The following is a 25061-nucleotide window of genomic DNA, read 5'->3' on the forward strand; positions in this document are numbered from 1 at the left end:
TCTGATATTACAGGTAAGACTGGAAGCATTCCTTGTTCTTTCAATTAATCTATTCTTTATCTTGGGATTCAGATATCAACTGCTTATAATTTTGCCAAGCTTTAATTACTTAATCTGGAAGTTTCCATGTTAGCTGTTTGATGAAAGCTGAAAATTCTTGCAAAGTTTCAGTCAAACTACTTAAACCATTTATAAAATCAAATCTAGAGGAAAAGACTCTCCATAAGTAGCAATATTTTCCTTGAAACAAACTAGTGTTCAGAGTAAGGAACTGAACTTTATGTCCTTGTAACACTCTTTTGCAATTCCTGTGAAAAGCCATTCAAAACTGTCCAGAGTATAAAATCACTGGGACATCGGAAAAATTAAGTTTTCAGAGATTCACAGATTTTAATCCCATCACCCGAAGATTCTTCTGTGCTTCAGTTTGGGCCAGAGCAGGATCACCCTGGGCACTACAGCTCTGAGCAGCTGAGTGCACACAAATTGATAGCAGGGTACAAGACACCCAAAAACAGAGTGGGGAAACTGCCACTGATAGCAAGAAAATTAGGTAGCATGGAACAGATGCAATATGAGTAAGATAGGGGTTTGCTGGAAACAGCTTGGCTAATAGTTTATTGGTTAAAGCGAAAGTTCCTTTCCTATGGGTGGCTCATGTTGGCATCAGTAAGATACCGCAAAATAGGATGCATGTGTTTTTATAAAATCAAAGTGCACCTCACTCCCTTCTCCCAAGAAAGCACATGCAATCTGTATCAGGGCTCCCTGGTAAAGTATGGGCACATACATGGAAGAGCAGTTTAGTTTGTGGAATAGGTTTGCTGGAAACACAAAGTAGGACTGGGTTGAACACCTGGAAGGAAGATCATTGTTTGGCTCAGGATAAGGAGGACAGTACCCTTTACTGGGAATATTCAATTCCTGACTTGCCCACCATCCTCAACAGTGACACCATGAGCTTGGCTAATAGTTTATTGGTTAAAGCTAAAGTTCCTTTCCTACGGGTGGCTCATGTTGGCATCAGTAAGATATCGCAAAATAGGATGCATGTGTTTTTATAAAATCAAAGTGCACCTCACTCCCTTCTCCCAAGAAAGCACATGCAATCTGTATCAGGGCTCCCTGGTAAAGTATGGGCACATACATGGAAGAGCAGTTTAGTTTGTGGAATTTGTGTGCTACCATTTCTTAATGTTAAAATGGTTGAGATTGCAACCTCAGTAACCCTTAGGAGATTCTGGATGTTATCTAGTAATACCATACAGTAACCATTACCCCATGCATTGTGTTAATACTGCATGATTAAGCCTCTATCTCAAGTCCCTTAATATTAAGGCTGGAGAGTGGAGATCTGTGGCACAATATAGTGCTGTACAAAGATGTTCAGACTAGCTCTGAACAAGCCTGTTCGCACAAGAGCAGCAGTCAAGTTGTGTTAGTGTTGTGGTTGACTCACACAAATGCCTGGCCCATGTAGGATATAATTCAATAATATGCCAGTTCTGGCTTTAAAAGTTGCTGAATGCCAGTCTCTCAGCTGTGCCAGGACATCTGTTTGTGGGCTAGGTTGCAGAAGAACTCACTAACATTAGCTGGGTTAGGAAAAGTTTATTTGGGAGGGGTGCTTTTAATCTACACCATTTCATACTTGACTGTGATCTCACATACAGCTGTACCAGCACAGCTGAGTGCCTGGTGCTCAGCCCAGAAAAGCAGGGTGGGAAAAGCCAGGACTTCTTATGAGAGTAACTCATCCAGCTAAACTCACAGACAGGTCTTTTGCAGGAATGAAGCTTGGCATTGGGTCATTACATTCCCCTTCCCTTTCAGTGCTCATTTGCACATGCTGTTCTAGACTCTTGCTTCTGTTGACCATGACTTTTGTCCTGCACTGAATACAAGGAAATACTTGGATATTGCTGATGCAGGTGTTTAAATGAGCCATCCCACTCCATGTCAGTGTGAATTTGTTCCAGTGAGTGGCAGGGGTTAAAGAAAAAGGAAGTACTTGCATGTGGATTTTAAACAGCTTGGCAGCCTGTCAGTCAAAGAGCACAAGGCTGACATATGTAACAGAATAGGAGCATCTATACAGAAAATAACCTGCAATGGAATGTTAAAACAAATGTAAAATTTACCCCAAGAACAGCTAAAGCTCCTGAATATTCTGTGCTGGATTTTAACGACCTTGAAACAATGACCTGGAGTAGTTTGCTCCCTAGCGTGCACCACAGCAGACATGTTCAAACTAGAGGATTAACACCTCACACACCTATCAACAGACACAGGCATTAAGCAGGATGAGATAACAGCATGGGCAATCAAGAAGCACTGCATCCCAGTTCAACACAGGAGGGTTATAAACACACAAGCCTCTGAATCCAGCAGTGAAAAACTCAAGCCTGCCAAGCTGAGGATGGATTGAAGTAATGACTAATATTTCCTGGGAAAATATCTTTGGAGTAAGGAAGATAAGGGGAATAAACATCCCAGCACCACCAGACAGAAATAGCGTACTGAAGATATAACCCATCCAGTCCTCTCTCCCTATCTACTGGACTTAGCAGTATTACTGTGCTAATTGACGTTAGATAATAACAATGAGCATTAATGACAATTTCTCCTCCACCCTCAATTTATTTAACAAGACTGCTTTTTCATTCCCAGCCATCTTGGAGGTACAGCTCAAGCAGCAGGAATTATAGTCAGCCAGACAGCTTCTGGGGATCACAGCCAGGAACTGGATATTGTCATCAGAGAAGGGTGGGTGGCTGGGAAGGGAGCTGGAGAGTCAACTCAAACTGATTCAAGAAGAGACACTTGTTTTCTCTATGCATCTCTTGGAGACCAGAACCAGGAAAAAAGCCATCTCTTTGCAATATCATATTGATTTGGTCTCAGGTCTGTTGGAGTCAGATTAGAACAGCCAGACCTCTTCAGGCTGCCACCCACCCTCCCCTTCCCTTCTCCCATCTACACATACACACATCAATCAGTATATATAAAATGTTTCCACTGCTTCCACTTACTGGGCACTCAGTAATATTTTGTGTCCAGAGGCTCATGTTGGAGCTGTCCTCAATGGTGGTGCATCGCTTCTGTTTGCTATCCCAGCCACAGTAAGGGTCTCTGGCTCCCAGGCATTCCCTGCATGTGTAAAGACAAAAGATTAAAGCCCTTTAAGACTGCCTAGCTCTAAAGACAAGTATTCAAGTATAGTCCTTGTGTGTGACAGCTGTCAGCCACACCAAGGCTCAGCAGAAGAAACAATTTCTTTAAGCAGAGGTTTACCTGTTTGGAAGGGGAGAAAAATGAATAGGAGGGTGATAGGACACAAAGCAAATATCACTCATAGAAACTGTAGATTAAAAATCACTTCACTCTTCTCCAAGGCCTAGGGAAAGAAATGACTTTACAAATTTTAGTCAAAGAACACTTGTCATTGAGATATCTTTGAGCCCCCATGTAATCACACAGCAGGCCAAATCTCACACAAAGCGACCTCTGTGACTATGTTTTCTGACACTGTGTCCATCTGAAGGGGTTAGACAAGCAGAATTAGCCAATGGACTGGTAATAAAGGCTTTCTATTAGTCTTGGTCTTTGCTGGAACAATGGTTTCATTTATAATCCCAGCATCAAGATGTCAGTTTGGAAAAGTCACAGCAGAACATTATTTCTAAGCTTTTGGCTGCTTTGAACACTGCTGTATTCATTTTCCTCCTGAATCCATATTTACAGGCTAAGTGTGTGTTCCCAACATGTGAGCTGCTAAACAAAAATATCTAGGGCTATTACTAAACAGTGAAGATCAGTCACAGAAGTAGTCTGTATCAATAAAATTCAGCTGTATTGGTCATTCCCATGAGTTGTTTTCAAATTGCTAATTTTCATTAAGAAAATATAAAGGTACAAGCCACATCATGCATGTATTAGTGAAAGACAAAGAGAGGACTAAACCTAAAAAGAGTCACAACACTATTTTTAATCCCTATGATCCACTCTCATCTATCACACAAAAGGCTGATAAGATCTTTCAAAAAATCTCAAGTGACTTGAAAACTGCCAATTAGACAGCAGCAAGGGACCGAGGGGAAAGATTCAGTTGCAGAAGCTAAACAGGAGAGTAATAAAATGTATTCTGAGGCAAGGTATCAGTATGATTAACGAAACATCAAACCTCCCCCCCCAAATGCAATGAGATGTGAACTGTTCCCTCCAAGAAATCTTTGAAATCCTATTAGCCTGTAACCAGCTGCAAATGAAAAAGCAAGTCCCTCACACACAGCTGAGAACACTCTATTAGTCTGTACTGACTCCACAGTGATTTGTCCCAAAGCAAACCCCAGATTGCTTTGATGTCTGGTACCCATTGCTTTATATAAATCTATACACAGACACATTTATATTTTAATGATGAGTTTCCAGTTTGGTATGCTCCTGCATTTCCTCTGCTAAAGATTTCACACACAAAGTTTTAAGGAACAAAACTTATTTTTTGTGCTTTAGAAAGGTAGTTACAATGACTGTCTCTACTGTATTTTTCCTTCAGTTGCTTCAGCACACCCAAGGAAAAAGCAAAGATGATTTTACCCTACCCCCAGGCAACAGAACATCAAATATTTACCCAGAAAATGACTTGGGATCCTCAGTCCAAGGACACAGAAGTGACATGTGCTGCTTTGCTCACTACTTTGGCTAAAGACCCCTGTCCTGCTGTTTTGGCAACCTGCACCACCCTCACCCATGAAGTGGGGCTGCTGCCACATCCAGAGCTGCCTTTGCTGTGCAGCAGCCCCTGAGCAAGGGCAGCACCCAGTTCAGTACAGAGCAGACCTTGGCACCTCAGGAGGAAACTGGGCAGTTTCTAAAAGGTAGAAAAAGAGAAGCAGTGGAGAGGGGGGTGGGGGGAGGAGGCCATGCTTTTCTTCAGAGAGCCTTTTGGTCAGGCTTTCAGACCCTGACACCACATACACTATTGTTTCCAATTGCATGAATCCATTTCACTGGGCACCCAGCGAGCTGAGAGAGGTCATTGTAATTCATAACAGGGAAGGCTGTTGCGAGCATCACCCTATTATGATACACATTTTCTCTGAATTTAATTTATAGGAAAACATGTGCTGCATAAATTCAGGAAATAATCTCCATATGTTATGTGCTGCAGCCCTCAGCCACTCCGCAGGCTGCAGCATAGCTCAGCTAGGCACTGACCACTGCTGGCACTGCCAGAATGTGTGTCATGGAGCTAATGGGCTGCTCTTGGCTGGGAGCAGCCAGCTCTGGATCCCTCACAGAGCACTCGCTGAATCACAGCCCTCACTCCCCTGCCACTGCCGTGACCCCCAGCTGATGGACCATCAGCAACTGAGCTGCATGGCTGCCAGGGGCCCTGGGGATGGGCTCTGGAAATGCTGACATAGCAGATCCTGGGGTTGGCACTGGGAAATGCTGGCATGGCAGGCCCTGGGGATGGGCACTGGGAAATACTGGCATGGCAGGGGCCCTGGGGATGGGCTCTGGGAAATGCTGGCATGGCAGGCCATGGGGATGGGCACTGGAAATGCTGGCATGGCAGGCCCTGGGGATGGGCACTGGGAAATGCTGGCATGGCAGGCCCTGGGGATGGGCACTGGGAAATGCTGGCACAGCACCTGTTGGCTGGGAGCTGCAGCCAGCCTTGCACACTGCATCCGGTGTGTAAGGAGTTCCTACCCAGCCCGGGCTCAGAACACGCACTCTGTAATTTAGCAACCATCACAGCCCAGGACTTCTCATCTCATGGCAGGCCCTCAAAACCATTTGATATCTAAAAACAAAATAGCTATGTGGTCTGCCTCCCTTCAGGACTCAGAGCACACTCATCTGCCTCAGCTCTGGTGAGAAACCTGTTATATCAGCTGACAGCGATACACTTAGGGGTGAGGAGAAACATATTTACTTACACAAAATTTAGCCCATTTTCCCCTTTTTTTAAAGCAGGAAAAGCATTACAATGTACGTAATGCAAGAAAATGATATTTCTGGCAAATAATTCCAGTGAACACTTCAAAAGCCAGCCTAATTTATATCCTTACGGTATCTGTAGAATATATATATATCCCTGTTTATGTCATTAAAAGATAAAACCACATCAGCAAATATATACCAAAAGACAAATATATGCAAGCACACGTGCATACCCAAATCAAAATGTTTCAGAAGTACACTGTCATTCTTAGTAGATCAGGCACCATGGTGTGGAAAATGCAAAGATATCACAGTATTTCCCTGTGCTCATAACACAAAATAAATTGAAATGTTTACATGTAAATATCATTTTGTATTATGATACTGCTGAAAAATCTCACGGAAGCCACAGGGCCTGCAGTCTTGCAGGGCAGTATGTAAATACTGTGAAATAAGTTACAAAGGAGTTTACATACAACAATGAAATTCTGGTGTTTCAAAGGCAATAGGACTTCTGCCACTGGCTCAGTTGCCCAGGTTTTATATTGTACATAAAGGGAACATTTCACTTAAATCTCCTCAGCAGCAGGCTGGGAATGACTCAAGGAACTAATGAGAACTATTCTGTTGTCTCCCACCATAATTCCCAGGGGTGGAGGGAGCCCATTATCCCAGAAGACTACCTGAGCATAGCAGGTTAACACTGACTCTCTTACTGCTAATGACTTAGTTAATGAAATCCTACAAAGTGGGATACTTGTGAAAGTAAGATGATGATGATGATGATGACACCACATGGCCCATGCCCTGTTTCCCTCTGACCATCTAGTAACCTCACATTCAGTGAGGACTTCCACCCTCCTGATAGATATCTAAGAGGTTTGATTTATTTTGATACGGCATTACTATCAATAGTGATTCATTTTAATTCAATGCCTCACAATAAATACCTTGTGTGAGGCATAAAGGCATACACTGAAAAGTTCAATTGAAAAACAATTCCATTTGTGTCTCCTATTCAAGGTGGGTTTTTTTCTCCAGTTCCTCATTCTCACTTACTAAGGTCATTTGCATGAAAATAAGATCTTGCTTGTAAGAGCTCACCTGCTGCCTGCTGTTTGGGAGCTGTAAGCCTCCCTGTTGTTGGCTGTTGCAATCATTTCTACAGCAGTGATCTGGGCTAACACAAAGGATTAAGGCTCTGCAAGAGGGACACTATCCACATCCCACTAAAGTCAATGGAAACTCTTACCTATGACTCAAAAGAGTTTTTATATGGTCTTTGACACCCAGTGCACTGAGCCTTCACTAATGGTATGTGCTGTAAAAAGCCTTGTGCTTCCAGTATGCTGATGCTGCCCAAGATCCATTTTTTTGTAATGTCCTGAATGACATCTTCTTTCAGAATCTTCATTAAAGCTTAAACATCTGAATTTAAGAAGTTTTTTATTCCCACTTTAATTTGCTCTGGGTCTAGACAACCTCATCTTTTGGTCATTTTTCCTTGAAAGTAAAAACTTTAGACTGAAAATGAATCATCAAATCAATGGAACCAGACCCAAGAGGTTAGGCTTTGACAGACCAAAGGAAAGAAAGAATTACCATAGCCTCTTCCCATTCTTGCTACCAGACAGAAGACACATAAAAATGCCATTTTGTACCAAGAGCCACAAAACTCATTCGAAATATTCACAACGAAGAACTATGCTCCTTTCATCTGCCAGGATGTGCTTACTCTCCCAGTTTTCATTTCCTCTCTTTCATTTAACTTTTTATCACTCCTTTTTTATGACTAATAGCAAATAGGAATGGAATGGGAGGACATGATGATGTGCAGAGGCAGGGCTCTAGACCCACAGGCTGAGAAGATCCTTGCCAAACTGTGTTTGCTCACAGAACCATCGCTGCACCAGGAGACAGTTCTGAGTTTTCGCTCACGAGCTTGGAACTTGTAGTGAAGGTCCCGTTTGTCAGACAAGAACTGTCTCTGTACCTGGCTCTTTAGACCCCATGGATAACACCAGTCAGTCCATCAGAGGCACATCCACTGGTGCAGTGCAAACATTTATAACCCTGACCCTGCAAGGCACTGAGCAAGCTTCATCCATGCTCAGCATCTCAGGAGCACGGGCAGCACAGGAGTGCCCCTCGCTCTTTTGGGGAATAAGATCTCAGAATTCCAATTCTGCACTGGTTTGTTGCACTCTTAGAATGGTTACCTGCGAGGGAACAGCCCTTTGCAAGCAATAAAGGGGTTTTAGCTGAGTTAGTTGTAAGCATGAGGCTGTGTTTGGCAGACAGGCATTTCCTGACAAGGTTAGCTTACTGTCCCATTGCTAGCAACCTGCAGAGGGGATGAACAAAACAAATAACCATATTAGCTTCCAGCCAACCAAATCATAATTTCTGACAACCTCAATAGCCCATGCAAGGAAAAGTGGACCTCTGTCTTCCCTAAAGCCAGATGACATGAAAAGAGAAGAACGAGAATCAAAAGGATGATTGTGGTTTAAGAAAATAAGATTATAAAGGGGAAAAAAGCACCAGACATTTTAACAATCCCTCTACTTTGGATACCTTTAAAAATTCAAACTGCAGAAATGAGTTAGTGACCTGTACAAATTCATTATCTTTCCCCATGAGAAAAGAAGCCAAGTGGAACTGAGCTGCTTTAGTCAGATGCTGGTCAAGCAGCAGCTTCATTTCTCAGTTGGTGAATATAACATATTCCATGCCAGATGTTACTGCCCTTTCCTCAAGGCCAGTAGCCACATACTACATAAGGAATTCACAGGACTATTTGTGGAGCAGGGTCCTGCTTGGGAAGAGCATACTGCAGCTCACAGGTACCACCACTGTGAGGGGTGCAGTTGATGTTAATCTGGACAGACAAGGTTTGGTATTTTGGCATGTGATACTGGATGCAGAGGCAGAGAAGCTGAAATATGTCTGTGTCATTTATCACCCACACATGCTTAGCATCAGTGATTGCTGCTCTGCATATGATTTGTTTTGAATGCATAAATTAAAGCCACGGTGTAAAACAACCTCCAAAACTGAAGTCCATTTATGAGTCAAACACATGTTACTTATTAAAAAAAAAAACAGTGCACAGACAGAGGATTTTCAGGCAGTTTCATCTAATTTTCTTTTCCACAGCAGGGAAACTCTTGCTAGAGTTCACCTTCTGGCCTACCATTTTCAATATCACTTTAATCGATTGAGGTTTATAGATTATGGCCTCGCACAAGCTACACAACTATTCAATTTCTTACTTTCTGACATCCCATTCCATCATCTTCTAGCAACAGTGACTTCTTTATTGGATAGGAATTTATTTTTATTTTTAAAGCTGTGAAATAAAACAACATTCCATTTATTCAAACATGAAGATTAATGCCATCTCTGATTAAATCTGGATTTATGTTTACATTAGTAAAACAGATTTGTAAAAAAAAAAAAAGGAGTGTTCCTTCACGAACACTTTTAGAAACTCTTGTCACTGTGCCAAGCAAAACTGACCTCTAATAAAACCAAAAGTACAGAGGGTCTCTGACTACCAGTGACAGGATCATTCATCCACAAGAAAACTCAGATACTATTGAAGTCCTAATGAAAGGAATAGCCAGAAGGAATTCCTGAATGCAGGCCATGTTTGTCGCGGTTGCAGAGCACCACCGTTTCCAAGCCTCAGCAGGCTTTTGAGCCTTAAGAAAACATGCTCTCATGCTCTCCAGGGCTGCCATATGGGAAGAGGCAGAGGGGACCAGGCATCCTTTTGGAAAGGCAGCTTGGGCAGATCAGTGCACTCAAGTGTTACTCCCTGTCTCTGCCCTGTGTCAGTCAGTGTCTGGAGGCAGCTGTCACATTGAGACGTGCTCTGCTCCTGTGCTTCTGCTCTGTGGCTGCAGATCTGAGACCCCTGTGTGCAAATTGCTGTAGTTTGGTGGTGTGGGTGGAGACAGGCAAAGGGTGGCTTAGGCAAGAGCAAATCCACTGCAGGAGACAGGTGCTTTATGTAGCCTCTGCAAGACGATGCAAATTTAAGAACAAGTTACACTAAAATGGGAACTTAGGATGGGAAAGAAAAATGCAAAGGCAGAAAACTTAGAAAGCAGTGTGAACGATGATAAAGAAACCTGAAAATAGCCTACAGTTGTCACCTAGGCTGCACAAAGCAATCCATATTCAAGCAGCTCCTTTGTGAAAGTTGGATTTTGTTAAGATCTGGGTAATTATTTTCTGCTCAACAAGATGCAGATTAAACTGGATAGAGCCTTTGTAGATTAATGTATCTTGGAAAAGTCAAATAAATATTAGACCATCCATTACAGCCTGAGGATCAAACACATCTCCTTTCTAATGCAGGGATATTTTAACCGTATAAGGGGCAAAATGGTCCTGCTACATATTCTCCAGTGCTTCTTCCCATGTAATTATAATAACACCATCAAACAATGTTCATTCATTTTTTTAACAAGAGAACATCACTTAAGTAAATGGATATTCTTGAAATCCAGCTTTATCTCTTGCAGACTGGAGTGTTTCCATAGCTCTACAATACTTGGTATTTTGATAGAAGATACCAGACTGTACAATATTACATTTTTCTATAGCCCATACATATTTTATGTATTTATATGTACTTCAATTTTAAACTTGAACCAGCAAAACCCAATTTGCTCTGACTCCAGATACTTCCTCTTCCCCAAACAGGTAAAACAGCACATCTCTTGATAAAAAGTTAATGATGCATCTGTAGCAACACATTAATTCAGTATTAACATTGGACACATTTGTGTTTTACCCTGCAAATTCTGCCTGAAGCTTGAGACAAGAAGAAAACCAGCCATAGCAGCAGTAAGACTGCAGACCCTTTCATCAGGAGCCACTTTACTGAATGTGACCATTGCCTAGAATACAAATCTTATGACATAATAGTAGCAAATGGCAAGAATTGACAGATGCAATGGATATCTGCCCTGGGGCTTGCTGGTAGCTTTAGTTATTAATCTTGTTTGTATAACAATAGCATTGATGTCATCCTAACATAACATATTCCAAGAAAACGACATGCTTTCCTGTCAGTTGCCACTGTGTTGAAAGTAATTTCACACAGCCCACCTAGCAGGCATCAGATGGTAATGACTTCTAGACAGCATTGATCTGAGCTGGCCTACAGCCAACCTCCTAGAGGTAAAAGGATCCATACACTAAACTGTTCCTAAGTCCTGTTGGCAGGATGCTTTAAAAATAGAGAGCAAACAAAAGCCCTGGCATGTTCAACCTGTGTCCTCCCTCCTGGCAAACCCAAAACAAATTGGCAACCTAGTCATGATAGGAAGGAGACAAAAGGAAGTGAGTCCTGAAATCAGCTGATTTTGTTTGGCTTCTTCTGAAGTGACTTTTGTCTGATTCAGCAATTGTATTACTCTGGACTCCAGTTTCTGCTAAATTCCCCTTCTGTTCACTCAGGGTTATTTTTCAGACTTCAGAACTAAAAGTGGGAGCCTAAAAGTATACGGGTTGCTTAAAATTAATATATTACACGCCATTGGTTTGAGCATTTAATAGAAATGAGAACAACTGTAAGATGAATTAGCCCCTTCCTATTTTGTATACTCTCTCTTTTTCAGCAACACATGCACCAGAAATCTCAGCACAGGCTTATTCCTCAAACTCAGCCTCTTGCTGCTTTCCCTGCTGGCCCTGCACTGCATTTCTCTCCTCACTGTTATTTGTGATTCCTTCATACTTAAATGCCATCTACAAAGTATGCTATTTTCTTTCTTCCATGCCATTAAAGATAATGTCAAATAAGATGAAACTGAAAACCAATCTCTCTGGCATCTTACAGGAAACATGCCCCAGCTCACTACCTCACTGCTTATCCTTGTCTGCTTTTTATTTCCAATTTCAGACACATCCCTTTCCCAGATCATTCAAGTGAAGCTCTTTGCTATTCTGAAAGCCACATTCCATAGACCTTACCATCCCTTCAAACCTTAGAGGTCCATATCCTGCAAATAGAATGGATGCACTTAACTTTACATATATAAACAGCTACATTAAAGAAAATGGGAGTAATTGCCTGCTACAGCAGATGCAAATGTGTTGTCAGGATAGAGAAAATGCTATAATTTTGTTCTTCTATTTAAAGAACACAGATCCATTTCATCTACAAACTTCATTCTTTCCAAGAGCTTTAGTGATCATGGTTCTGTTTGATGTCTTCATTCTCTGTCAGTGGGAGTCTCGCTATTTTCTTAAATGCAACCAGAATGTCAAACCAGATGTTTAGTGATTTATTCTGATGTATTATTGGATACTGTGGATGACAAAACATTGGGCTGAGCACTCTCCTTTCTGCCTATGAAGTCTTCCAAAGCTTTTCAGCGTTATTGGTGATACAATAATTAGCTAATTCCCTTAATTGTGGAGAGGCCATATCAGCCAGAACAGATGGAAATTAATGATTAAGCTTTATCACAACATTTTTATAGTCTGTTACCTTTCCTTTTGCCTCTATTTTTAAATGGATATTCAATGTGCTGAATATTTTTTTATACTCTCAGGCAGAAGATCTTCAAAACAAAATCTGGGCCAGATTTTCAACAGCTTTAGCTAAGAAAAAGGTGTTGGATTTTCAAGAACTTTGATGAACAATCTGACTGTCAGTGTCACCTCAGAGATCTGCTGGACACTGGGCTCCACTGAACAAGTGTCCTTATTGTTCTCTCCCCTACCTTTTTAAACATTTTCCTTGTTACCCAACAAAAGTTCATTGTCCTTCAAGGAACTATCATCGTTCTGATGAAGAAATCAGAGGATTTCCAGCCTGTATCCAATTAAATCCTTCCCCCAAACAGGAAAACTTTTATACCTCTTCCCAGACTATGTAATTTCTCCAAACAAATTCCCCAATAGCTTTAGTCCTGAAATATGGTAATCCTGTAATTCAGGTTTTAGAATCCTACATTTAAGTGCTTCACTCCTTTGTTACAGAGGATTTTGCATCATATAAGGCTTAAAAAAAAAAAAAGAACATAACATTAAACTCCAAAGCAATCCTCCATGTGATATCTCAAACCCCTCAAAGGTGGAAGTGGCACAGTGATTGTGCTTGGAGCTACAGTTCCACTTTGGAGAGAGACAGAGGGCAGAAAACTCTGCTTCTTTAGTGTAGCTGCTGACCCTTTTCTTCCAAAAACTCCCTGGAGCCATTTCAGGAGTTACTCACCTATATGTACTTAGTTTGCCTGATCACTGGCCCAGAGCTATTTAGAGGTGAGCTGTGCTTCTCTCACAGATATCAAGTCAGCAAATAAGAGTCCTTGTCAGCTGAGTCATTTCTGCCAGATTTGCATTAAGTACCATGGCTAGAGGGGATGTTCAGAAGAATTTAGGCCAAGTAAGAAGGCAAAACCTCAACATCACTCAAGAGCAAATTCCTGCAATCGGGTCAAAAAGCAGGCAAGGGTTCAGGTAAGAGCATGTCAGCTGCGTGCAATAGGACCTGGCTCTGGAAGCAGGAGGATCCACACGGGTGTGAAGGTAACCTGAGGTGGCACTGACACAACCTGGGCGATGCCCACAGCATGGCAGGGAGAGCACAGGCAAGCCAGACTATCCCCAGAACCACACTGTGCATCCAAAACTGCAACCTGCATCATGTTAACTGCAAGTTTTATGCAGAAAAAAAAATATGGAATGAGAAAGAAGAAGGAATGAATATCAAAATAAAGTGCATTAAAATAAACTGCTCAGGACAGGGAGAAGAGAAGGGGTGGGTATTCAAGAGACTGTCTGGTCTTATTTCCAAACATTTTCTTTTCCTCATTTAAATGTGCAATCAAAATCCTTGGCCCACCTCAGGGTGTCTGTGTGCTCAGAAGCCCATGGTTCTGATGGTGCAAAGAGTCAACAGAAAGAGATCATAAACTATTCCTTCTAACAACCAGCTTCATTTTCCTATCTGTCTGATTGCAATTCTAAAAATGTGTAACTGCACCTCAGCCTTTGAAAAAATTACTAAACTATGCCTTACAGATACATCCCACCTGAAAAAAATGCTACAGATCTGAGGTCCTCAGCTCTGAAATTCAGATTTGGGATTTTGTTCAGGCACATTCTAAAGATATAGTGGTGTCAGTGATAAGGTTGCAGTACTGGTTCTTCAAATATTCCTCACCAAAGCTTGGGGGCAACTTCAAGTAAAAAAATCGAAGCTCATTTGAAAATTGCAGGGAAATTACAAAGATTTCAAAGCCATGCAAAATTCAGCAGCAAGCACAGCCAACTACCACCCAGCAAAGCAACCTTCAAAACATTCTGCATATTCAAAGTGCTTGTAGGTTTTGCTCATGTTGGACATCTTCCTAAGAGTCTCCAGTGAGTGGGGAACGGCAGCACTCGAGAGCAGGAAAGACAAACAACCAGGAACACACACACACACAAGGGAAGGTCCCTGCAGCCAAGTCCAGCCTGTAAATTTGGGCAGCTGACATTACAGATGTCTTCCCCTTGCCCTGTTGCTAAGAGTGGCTGTTCTGAAAAGACAGACTGAGACGGGTCAGTGGGCATGCACAAAACACTGCTCAGACACCCACTACCATCAAGACACGGGGCTGAGTTACTGGTCACCATTTAAGAGATTAAATTGGTGCCGTGTCAATAAACAAACAGTAAAGGAGATGGCAGAAATCCTTATCCCTTTCCGTCTCTTCCGTTTGCTGCTGTTTTTACTCTGCCCCAATTCTGAGCCTCGGTAGCAAGCCCCGAGGTTTTAAAGCAGCAGAGCAGCAAAGATCCCTGGCTGGGATCAATGCTAGGGTCAATTTTCTCTCCATACGGTTGCCTGTTCCAGGGAGGAAGAGGAGGAGGAGGAAGGCAGATTGAAGGCAACAGCTCTGCATCAGCAATCATAAACCCACATCAGCCCCCAGGGTCTAAAAGGCTGAACAGTTTCCTGATAAGAGAAGGCAGAGCCTACAACAAACAATGTGGTATTCCTGCCTGGGAGGCACAAATTCTCTCCATCACCTCCAAGCTTCCAGAGTGCCCCACCAAAACAATTACATTATAAAAGCTGCTGAAACCAGAGCTTTTCAAGGAGGCCAGTCACGAAGTCAGAGCACAACAAAAAAGTAAGCAGGGAGTGTTGTAGGGGCGGGAGCCCTTCTTCCCATAGTGGCTGAATATTGGCATGTATTAAATATAGACACAACAATAAGCAATAAATCACAGCCCAGGAGAAGTGCCAGGTGGAATGCACTGGAGGAAATTAAAATATCCTTCTTGATACTGTTCAGAATTGAAAGAAATACAAAGGAGGTCAAATTGACTTATCACCTACATAGCCAGGATGCTAAGGGGAGGAGGGGTTCCAACACTTGCAGCTGAGAAAATTGCAGTTGAAAATTTCCTAGACAAAAAATAAAACAAAACAAAACAAAAAAAACACCCCCCAAAAAAAAAACAACCCAAAACCAAAACCAAACTCAGTCTAAAATGTGATAATAATAATGCAAACATTCTCTCAAATAAATAAATTATGGAATGTCTTGGCTTTCCTACATTTTCTTATTTTTTTCTTCCATTTTCCAAATGCACAATCCTTCCACGAGGCTCACCAAAAGGGCAAAAAGATGGTTTGCAACGTACATGAGAACACTAAATGGTCAGCACCAAAATTCAGCAAATTCTGGCCTCCCACATCACACCCCACCATGCCATCAGGAGACCCTATCTCATGTACCTTGCTATTGCCCAGTGGCTGAGTTTTGCTGATTTCTATCATGAAACTAGTCACTGGAGGCAAAATTTGAGTCTCCTAACCCTGAAGAACTGGTCTGTTTTCTCATTTCACTCAAAATTGCCTCCAGGAAGTTTGTTGTAGAAAAAAAACCCAGCACTAGTACACAAACTTCCCAGTAATTTCAGCCAGGACTCAGTGCCATATAGCACATAAAATGGAGGCTGCTTTTGGTCACCAGCAGGCAAGGGACCTCAGTGAGGACAGATTTTTGTTTTGCTGGGATAAGCTTATACAAGGCTGCTCTGCAGCCTCCAGGACCTAAATATGGTGGTCCTGTGAGATAACCCACCTGTCTGCTCTCCAGTCACTTCTTTTCTCTTGCTTGCCCCATTTCAAGGCAATTCAGCAAACCTCCAACATTTGAATTTTAATGGAAGTGTCATACAAAGTACTTGGGCAGGCTGAAAATAGGACAGCATCTATAAATTACTGGAAAGCTGAACTCGGAAAGCTGAACTAGGAAAGGAAAGGAAGAACTCATTTCTCTTGAAACTGGATCATATATATGTATACACACATAAATATTCTCAGACTGAGACTACAGGACAGCCTGAAAAGGACAGCTGTTATGTTCTACCTTTCCAAATCTCTGCTTTTAAGGGCTGAGGACAGGATGGCATTTTCCAGCTGTGGTTTTCTCTTACTAAACACTTTTTTGTCCGTCTGTTTTAGACATACGTGGATTTAGACAAGCTGATAGATAAACTCTACTGGTTGAAAATAAAGTTATGGTGACATTTTCTATATCAGTTTTTTTGGCAGGAGAACAGGGACATCTTGCAGTAGGCCATGGAAGAGGGAATCTGTTTAAATGTTGCTAACAAAATCCTTCCTCTTGTCTAGCACAGAGGACATCAGTTTCACACAAAACTCTCAAAGAGAGAAGCAAGGCAGAAGCATGAGAGAAGGAAAAGTATTTTCAAGAGATGTAAACAAGTAAATGCTCACAGCACCCAGCGAGATTATTTGAGCATTTGTCTCAAACAGCTGCTATCACACTTTCACCTGCTTAAATGGAGAGGCACCATTTGGATGCAAAAACCTTCTACAGTCCTGTGTGGAAGACTGCTCTGGAGCCAAGGCAGACAATTAGAAAAAGTCATTTTTCCTACTCCCTTTATAAGGTACAATCAAGACACAGAATCTATCCAGGTGTAAGAGGTGTCACACATAGCTGAGATGAACTATTGATTTCCAAAAGCAATAACAAGTAGCCACACAGCCCAGCCCTGCCTAATCCTGTGTTTTAGAGGTGATCACTCCGATAATCAAGGAAAGGCTGGCTGCAACCCAAATACAAAAACCCTCAGCCATACTGCCAATAAGAACCACCAGGGAAACACATGGACTTAATAAAAGCAACACTATAGTATGATGTTTAAAAAAACCCCAAAAACAGAAGTAAATATTGTAAACCCTTACTTGGTAAACATATGATTAATTTCTGAAGAGGACTAATTAACATTTTCCAAAAAAAAAATTGTTTATCCTCATTGCTGCTGTTATGCATGTATCTGTCAGGAGATGCACTCCAGCAGGGATGTATTAGAGCTGTAAATTTACTTACCCTTCTGTTCTGTACATGGAGCATCTCTCCAAAGGAATTTTTAGCACTCCATTATTTAGACCCACAAAGAGGGACCTGTCGCTGTGTAGGATTTGGAGACTCTTGATTGCTTCCTGTTGTCCATCAGGGAGGATCTGCATTTCCTCTAAATAACAACTCCTCAGACTCCTGTTGGTGGTAGAAAGGGCCTTCAAGATGGTGCCATACTCTAATAGAAGAAGAAACAAGGCACAAGTAAACCTTGGAGGCAGTGACTTCATTTCATACCTGCCTAAAGAGGGAAATACTAATGTCATCTTTACAGAGCTGGTTTAACCTAGTTCTGGGTCACCTGCTGCCCATGGTAGAGAGCTCCAGCTACACCATTACGATCCTCAGCAGAAACCACCTGAGAATGTACTTAAATGGGAATTCAGAGACATGTGAACCATCTGGACAGTGAGTACCTGGCAGTTTTTCCCAGTTGGAGCACTGAGGCAGAGGAGTCTGGTCCCGTTACCAGAGAGTTACAGAGCAAGGTGACCCAGGATGGCAAGAATAATTTCTGGTGCCTTCAGTCTGTATTTCTATTGGTTTATGAAGCAGATCAGTGTGATTTGATGTCATGACAAATGACAAGAGATGCAGCAGCCCTGCTGGAAATTTCTGAGGCCTCCATAATGACTGCACGGGTCACAGACCTAATTGATCCTCTTCCTGGAAGAAGCCAGCTTGACAAGGGATTGTTATGACATGAGGAGTGCATACACAGAAACATACATGTTTGTGCTCAGAGAACCCTTACCTAAACAATTTAAAGATCTGCTAAGCTGTGGGAGATTAATGCACACCACTTTTCATTGAAACCCCCAAGAGGTCTGTCAGCTGGATGGTTCCTGAAACTTAATCTTTCTGTTCCAGTAACTTCTGCACTGGTGCCAAAGCTCAGCAATTTATAATGTTGAGCTTGGCCACCATGTGAAGTTTCCCTTCCACTTACATGTGGAACAAGACTGAAGTTTGGGCTCAGTTGTCTCAGGACTGAGTTTGTGCTCAGGGCTGCCTCTACTGAAGAATTTCACAGGTATAATGAAAATTTCACATTTTCAGCAGATCTTACTCTTCAGCCACCACTAACCAGGGCCATAAAGCAAACATGAGTAAGTAGTTAAGGTTATGGCATTGGATCTTTCCACACTAATGATACGAGGCAGGAAGTATTCCAACTTTCTGTAAGGCTTTGCAGCTTGGACTCCTCACTTTAAATATCAAGATATCATATTGGCAGAACCATGTTGTATTTCTATTTAAGTACAATATTCTCATAATAATCAATATTCATGGAGTTCCCATACTGGGAGTGTTGCTAGAACATATAAATAATAAACCAAGATGATCACTTTTGAAATAAGTGGTGGTAAAAGTTAGATAAATTATGACACAGTCCTGAAGGTCCATTCTCCTAAACATGAGAATAAGGCAATGACTCTGCATTCAGATGTGAGATTAAATGAACACTTATGGAAGCAATCCATCTTATTCTAAAGTCAAAGCTTCTGCTATAGAGGATAACAACATTATACCCATGAGGCTGGCCATATGCTCTGATTAATCAAACTATTTAATTTAACCTCTATCATTAGTATTACTATGGGCTAAGACAACCATTTTATAATACTTTGTCCTTCTTCAGTATTTTCACTTATCCAAGATACCAGTGCTTTTCAGAAGAGGCAACATGTTCTGCAGTGGATGGAAGTCAAACTGGCTTGCTATGCTCCCACAAAAAAGGCACTCAGCTTCCCTATCTGCCTTAACCTTCAGTGCATGCCCATTCCCAAAAGCACTGGGATCCAAACACCAGTAGGGCCATGAAAGTGCAAAGAAAGACACAATTAAATCCCTGAGCAAACATGGATGTTATGCATTATTACTGCTTATTCAGAGACAGGTCTGTCATAGCACTGAGAGGCAACTGACATGTATGAAACCACATGAGCATTCCAGCCACCTCTGCTCTTCCCCAATGTTATTTATTAGCCTGATTAGTTGAAAAATGGTTTTATAAGAGGGAGAAAAATGTTATTGTTCTTTTTAAACACAATGGAGATTTATAATCTGATCACTTGGGACTCTGCCTGAAGTCCTCCATCCTGCTTTTAATTTACTCAGGCAAACAACTTCCATGTGGTTTTGCACCAAAATCATATTGAATGACAGCTGTGTAAGGACTTCACCACTGGGCTCCCAGGGCTGCTAAGTCTACAAGCAAGCAGGAGGAACTGTTTGAAGCCCTCACACTCTTACCTGTTCCAATATACATGACATGGTAGAGAGTATCCTTCCCCTGAACAATGTCAACCACCAGTTTGGAAAATCGAATGCTGTCCTGAGTCACATAGGGATCCACAGTCACTGGCTGCACCACGTCATTCATCAGGAACAGGCGCTGTGCGTCCTGCAGGACTCTCTCCGTCAGGTTCTCATTAGGGCTGTCATCATTCAGTGTCCCACACTAAATACAGAAGATGAATTTCAGAAAGTGTATCTTCTACCCAGCCCAGCATGGAAACTCATGTCCTGTTGATTTCCTGGGGATGTGGGTCTGTGTGAAGGTCACAGGATCAGGCATGTAGCCTGATCATAGGTCCTTAGCCTGGATTTGGCCTGTAGCCCACTCTGTGGAAACTTTTCTCCTAGGGGGTCCACTAACAAGCAATGTGGAGTTTCATTCCCTTGTGATACCCTCAACCAGCACAGCAGAAAGGCAAAAGCCTTCAACAAACCATGGAGAAAAAGAAAGAAATAAAACAAGCTGTAGAAATTTTTAAAGGTAGTGGAGAGAAAGTTTTTGTGGTGATAAATCCTTGAAACATTTCAGACAATCTTCGGACACTACCAAGCATATCAGTCTAACAAAACCTGGAGTTTAAAAAAAACCTTAAAATTGACTGGTTTGCATCAATGAACCAAACTTGCCATATTGCTTTTCTTTGATGTGCTCCCCTCTGTACTGGGGATGTGTTTCCCCTTCTGCCATCTGAAGCAAGGCAGATCAATGACAAGCTCCCCCACCCTTCTTGCCTGACAGCAAATGGCGCACCAAGCCATGACTACCCATCCTCCAGCACCCAGGGAGGCACTGAAACAGGACTCAATTCCCTTGTACTGCAAGAACCAGGGAGAAAAAGAGCTCATCTTTTGTCTTTTAAAGAGTGTAAGTCCTACCAGGTGGATAATGCATTTTAAGGCCTGAGTTTCCATCTTAGATTAATTTCTAGAACTCAGTATTTTCAAAAGCCAGTGCTACTTTTTTGGTCCATGTTTTGCTGGGGCTGGATATCACTCCTCCCCACAATATCATGCATGGAGGGCAGAAAATGTATCACTCCAAAAGGCAGCAGGGTGACTGGTTATTTATATACCCAAGACCATGGGAGACTGTGGTACAACTAAATCCTGCCAAGTCCCATACTGAGTCTATGAATAACTTCACTAGTCACTAAATGAAACTCACACCTGAGCAATTTCACTAGAAATAAAATCCCACACATTTCTTTTTCTTCATTTTGGATCCACGTGTTCAGGCTTTCCTTGAAGAAAACTTAGAATACTGAGAATGATGATGCTGATTTACAGCAGTTGAACCGCAGTGTACAAATTTCCCACGTGCACACTCTCCATACACATCCAAGCAACTCTTGGTGGTATCACTGCCATTCTTCGGTGCACCACACAGCCCTTCTCCTACTACATGCTAAAATGAGTTGTCAGGGATTTAACACACATTCACACAGTAAATATGGATTCCAATGGCTGGTGTACTAAGCTTTACAATAATCTAGAGGTTGTCTGAACTAGGAGAATAGTTATGTTAATTCTCACAACCTGTGAACATCATCACTTTTTAATCAATTTAAGCATCTTCCTGAATAGCCGGACTAAGGAAACATCAGTGGGATTTTTATGTGTCCTCAGGTGGGTTTTAATGCTTTTTTCTATTGAAATGGTATTTTTTAAGTTCAAGAATCATCTCACAGTCTAAAGAGTTCTTCGATCTCTCTTTTGTTGCATCCTATGCTCCTTCTGGTTCACACCACTATCTACTTTTGGATGCTTTTCTCTCCATTCACTTTCCCTTTTAGAGCATCACCTAAAATGAGTCTCAGTTGCAGGAATGTCATTGTTGGTTTTGTTTTCTGTTCTCAGCAAGTCACAGATAATTCTTTTGGTCTATTGGCAGCTCATCTGCTGACACAGCATCCCTCTGATTTGGTTTAATGTTGTTTTGTTCTAATTTCCTGATTATCTGTACTGTCCTGGTCCTCTGCATCCTTCAGTATTTCTCCTTCCTCTCTGCAAGAAAAAAAAATTCTGGCATGCTTCCCTCATCTTTCTTTGTGAACAGTGAGACACAAAAATTAATTTAATGTTTTTGCAATATCTGCCTCGTCTGTCACTAAATTACCCTTGTCATCTCCTTAAGGCTCCTCACTGACCTCTTGTTCTTTCTGTACTTGAAAAACATCTTAATCTCTTCTTGCAATCTTCCTTTTGTCTACCACATACCTCTTTTTCCTTTCCTTATTTTCCTCTGACCCTTTTCTTTCATCTTGCTGCTGCAATCTTTACACTCCACATTTTATCTGATACTTTTCTCTACATGGAAATGCCTTCCAAAGTCCTTTACTATTCCTTCTGGGTTAGCCTAGCAAGAGACAGAAAGTCCTTGATTCTCAGCTTGCCTTAATATTCCCTTTAAATTAAAAAAAAACCAAAAAAAAAAACCAAAAAACACCAAACAATACACCAAGAACAACAACAAAAACCTGGCTATGTTTGGCATGGCTGGACCTTCAGCAGAGCTTTATTTCTTGGTTTTGAGTGCACCAAGCTGAGAGGGTGATCAAGAGGCCAAGCCTGTCCCACCTGATACAGGCAGGAGCCCTCAGTCAGGTGCCAAGAGGGAATTCAGAAGAAGAAATTAGGTTCCTCAGCAGGAAGACAAGACTGTCCCTGCCTGCAGCAGAGACCTGTCTCCCATCTGCTCTTGCTGTGATTTCAGGCGAGTGTAGCATTCTTTTTGGAAGGTCCTTGACACACCAGTTTGAAGGCAGATGGCACTTGCAGGCAGCCTCAGCACATTTGCCATAATAAAGGAGAGCCAGATTCAGAAAATTGGGCTGAAAGGATTTGCCATGGGGAAGCAAGGACATGAAGACAAGGATTCCTATGCTGGGAAGGAGCTTAGCTGTAGAATGGGCTCATGGTCCAGAAGACTCAGGGGTGTCAGGGCTGTCATACCCTGCCTCACACTGACTGGATCTGCTGAAAAAGCAACTGCAGCTGTTTTATAATTTTCAAAATTGCTATAACTGACGATCCTGGAAAGTTGCTCATTCATAAACTCAAAGATTTTTAAAAGGAGAAGGAACCCCTGTGACAATCCTCATGTGTCCCCTTCCACCAGTTACTGTGGCAACATGTCCATGGCTTCTGGCTGAGCTACCATGTGTTAGAAAGTCATTCATCTTCCACTGAAGCACTGGTAGCCTTAGGGGCCCTATCAAGTGATGGAAAATTCATCACTTCCTTGCAGAGTCACAGTGGTTAATTACCTTTCTTGTTTAAAAAATATAGATTGTCTCCATTCTAGTTTGACTTTGGCCAGCTTCAGCTTTCAGTCCTTCCCAGTTCTAGCAGGGACATGCCTTATGTCCTCTGGTGAGAATCACATCCCCAGAGCATATGTGTCAGTGATAAGTGCAACAGAGATTTAAATCATTCATTATTATAAAAACCCCTGAACATTCTTATTATTCCTTAAACCATTCTATTTTTGCCATTAATTCTGTGGCAAGGAGTTCCACAGATTAAAACACTCATATATATGGAGAAATACAATTTATCTGTACTGGGGGTCTACCTGGAAAAATTAATCAGGTAAAAAAAAAATAAAAAAATCAACCCACTGAAGTGACAGAACATTAAAGGGACTGCAGCAAACTGCAGGGCAACAGCAGTACCTGGAAATTTGGGATGGGGTTTAACGTTGGCAGCCAGGCTGATCTTGGGTTTTCTTGGTAGCGGAATGGGCCATTAAATGCCTGAGTAATGGCACTCAGATTGAAGGCACACACTGCTGAGGCAGCTATGCTGTTTCTGGAAAAGGGGAGGGGAAAAAAAATCAATTTAATCATTAGAACATTGACATTTTCATCATAACAGACATCAAACTCTACTCAAATAAAATACATGTAAATTGCTAGGTAGATGTACAGTGATACCAATCTCAAAGGGAGCAAAAATAAATAAATAAATAAACTGTAAAATGTAGATGACTTGCGTGACAATTTTGACAATGAATTTCAAGTTTGGTTTTAAAATGTCAGAGATTTAAGGGCCATGGAAGCAGTTCTGACAAGAAAGGTGAATACAGTTTAATTTGCATGGATTATTTTTGTTTGGTTTTACTTTTATTTTTTTAACAACCCATCTACCTTTATTGATTACAAACAAGCAAATTTTTAATCTCTTGTTTCTCAAGGTGAAATTCTGTTTCTACGGGTTCCTGAAATCTTCAGCTATAAAATATATCACCTAATATTATATTTATATAGATGCAGTGGAAGGGAAAAGGTGACAGTGACAAACCAGCTGGTTCTGACAGCAGCTCAGCATGCAGAAAGGTCTTGCTAATTCATGAAAACCTCTGTTTTCAATGACCACAGTTCACTCCTGTGTGTTCCCAGCTGGGAACAGGATCTGACTGTTCAAGCACACTCAGCCAGGGAGGCACAGCACGGGAGGGAAATGCTGCTGTGGGAAGGACTCTTTGGAAAGGACTGTGTTTTGGGGATGCTGGGCTGCCCAGTCACACTGCACACAGATCAGTTGGCCTTTGCTGTTCCATTTCAGTCCAGGAGGACTCATTTCTGCAGGGTCCTGAGCCTGTTCATCTCCTCCTGCCACAAGAGGGTTGGAGGGCACTTCCTAGATGGTGACCTCAACAAAACTGACTCAGAGAGATATTTGATAAGTGATGACCTGAAATTCAAACCTGCTCCCAGTTTTTCCCTCCTCCTCTTTTTTTTTTTTTTTAAGAAAACTACAAGGTTGAGAGAAAAAGATATCAAAATAAAACTAAAAATAGGGCCAGCATGAGAGACTGATTCATCACGGTGCCTTTTAAATAACCCAAGCCCTGCTGTATGAATCTTTTTGCTAATTAAGGCAATTTGAATTCCCTGAAAAGAGCACTTTTTGCGTTTTTTTTTTCTTTTTTTCCTTTTTTTTTTTTACTAAACCAATAATTACACTCTTGCACACACAAAAAAAGGCCTTTCTTCACCATTCCAGGCTGGAAACAGAAGAACAGATTCTTTCACAGCATATTTCTTCCTAGCAATACAACATCAGGAAGAACTTCCTGCTTTGCCTTCCCATTCTCTGCTCCCCCCTACCCACTGCATCCCCAGAATGATGGAGTAGCTCACTTTGAACATGTCAAAGCAATGCCAGCCAAACCTTTCTCCACTTTTGTCTGAACACTGCTGATGCAGTGCATGCTCACAGACAGCAGCTTTTAAGACAAACCTAATGATGGATGACAAGTAAATGCCTTGAGGCGCACACAGGAAAAAAAAAGACAATGAGGGAGAAAATGAAAAAGGAAAAGAAAGAATAAAATTCCACTAGTCTAATGAAAATACTTAAAAGAAAGAAAAGAAAAAGAATATTTTTAGG

At 41.7% G+C, this 25061-nt stretch overlaps 1 protein-coding gene across 5 annotated transcripts in view; it reads right to left on the minus strand.

The window, feature by feature from the left end:
* The window catches only part of SEMA5B (semaphorin 5B), a 269780-nt gene that overhangs the window by 40741 nt on the left and 203978 nt on the right, over positions 1-25061 (minus strand). For all 5 annotated transcript variants that reach the window (XM_039700342.1, XM_039700334.1, XM_039700351.1 and 2 more), the window contains exons 10-13: positions 23342-23477; positions 19623-19830; positions 17337-17544; positions 3033-3150 (exon numbers count right to left, since the gene is read on the minus strand). In XM_039700342.1, coding sequence (XP_039556276.1) covers positions 3033-3150; positions 17337-17544; positions 19623-19830; positions 23342-23477 — 670 coding nt within the window. The remainder of the gene's footprint in view (positions 1-3032; positions 3151-17336; positions 17545-19622; positions 19831-23341; positions 23478-25061) is intronic.

This window comes from Passer montanus, unplaced genomic scaffold (genome assembly GCF_014805655.1).
Source record: "Passer montanus isolate IOZ18808 unplaced genomic scaffold, ASM1480565v1 scaffold1, whole genome shotgun sequence".
Taxonomy (NCBI): Eukaryota; Metazoa; Chordata; class Aves; order Passeriformes; family Passeridae; genus Passer; species Passer montanus.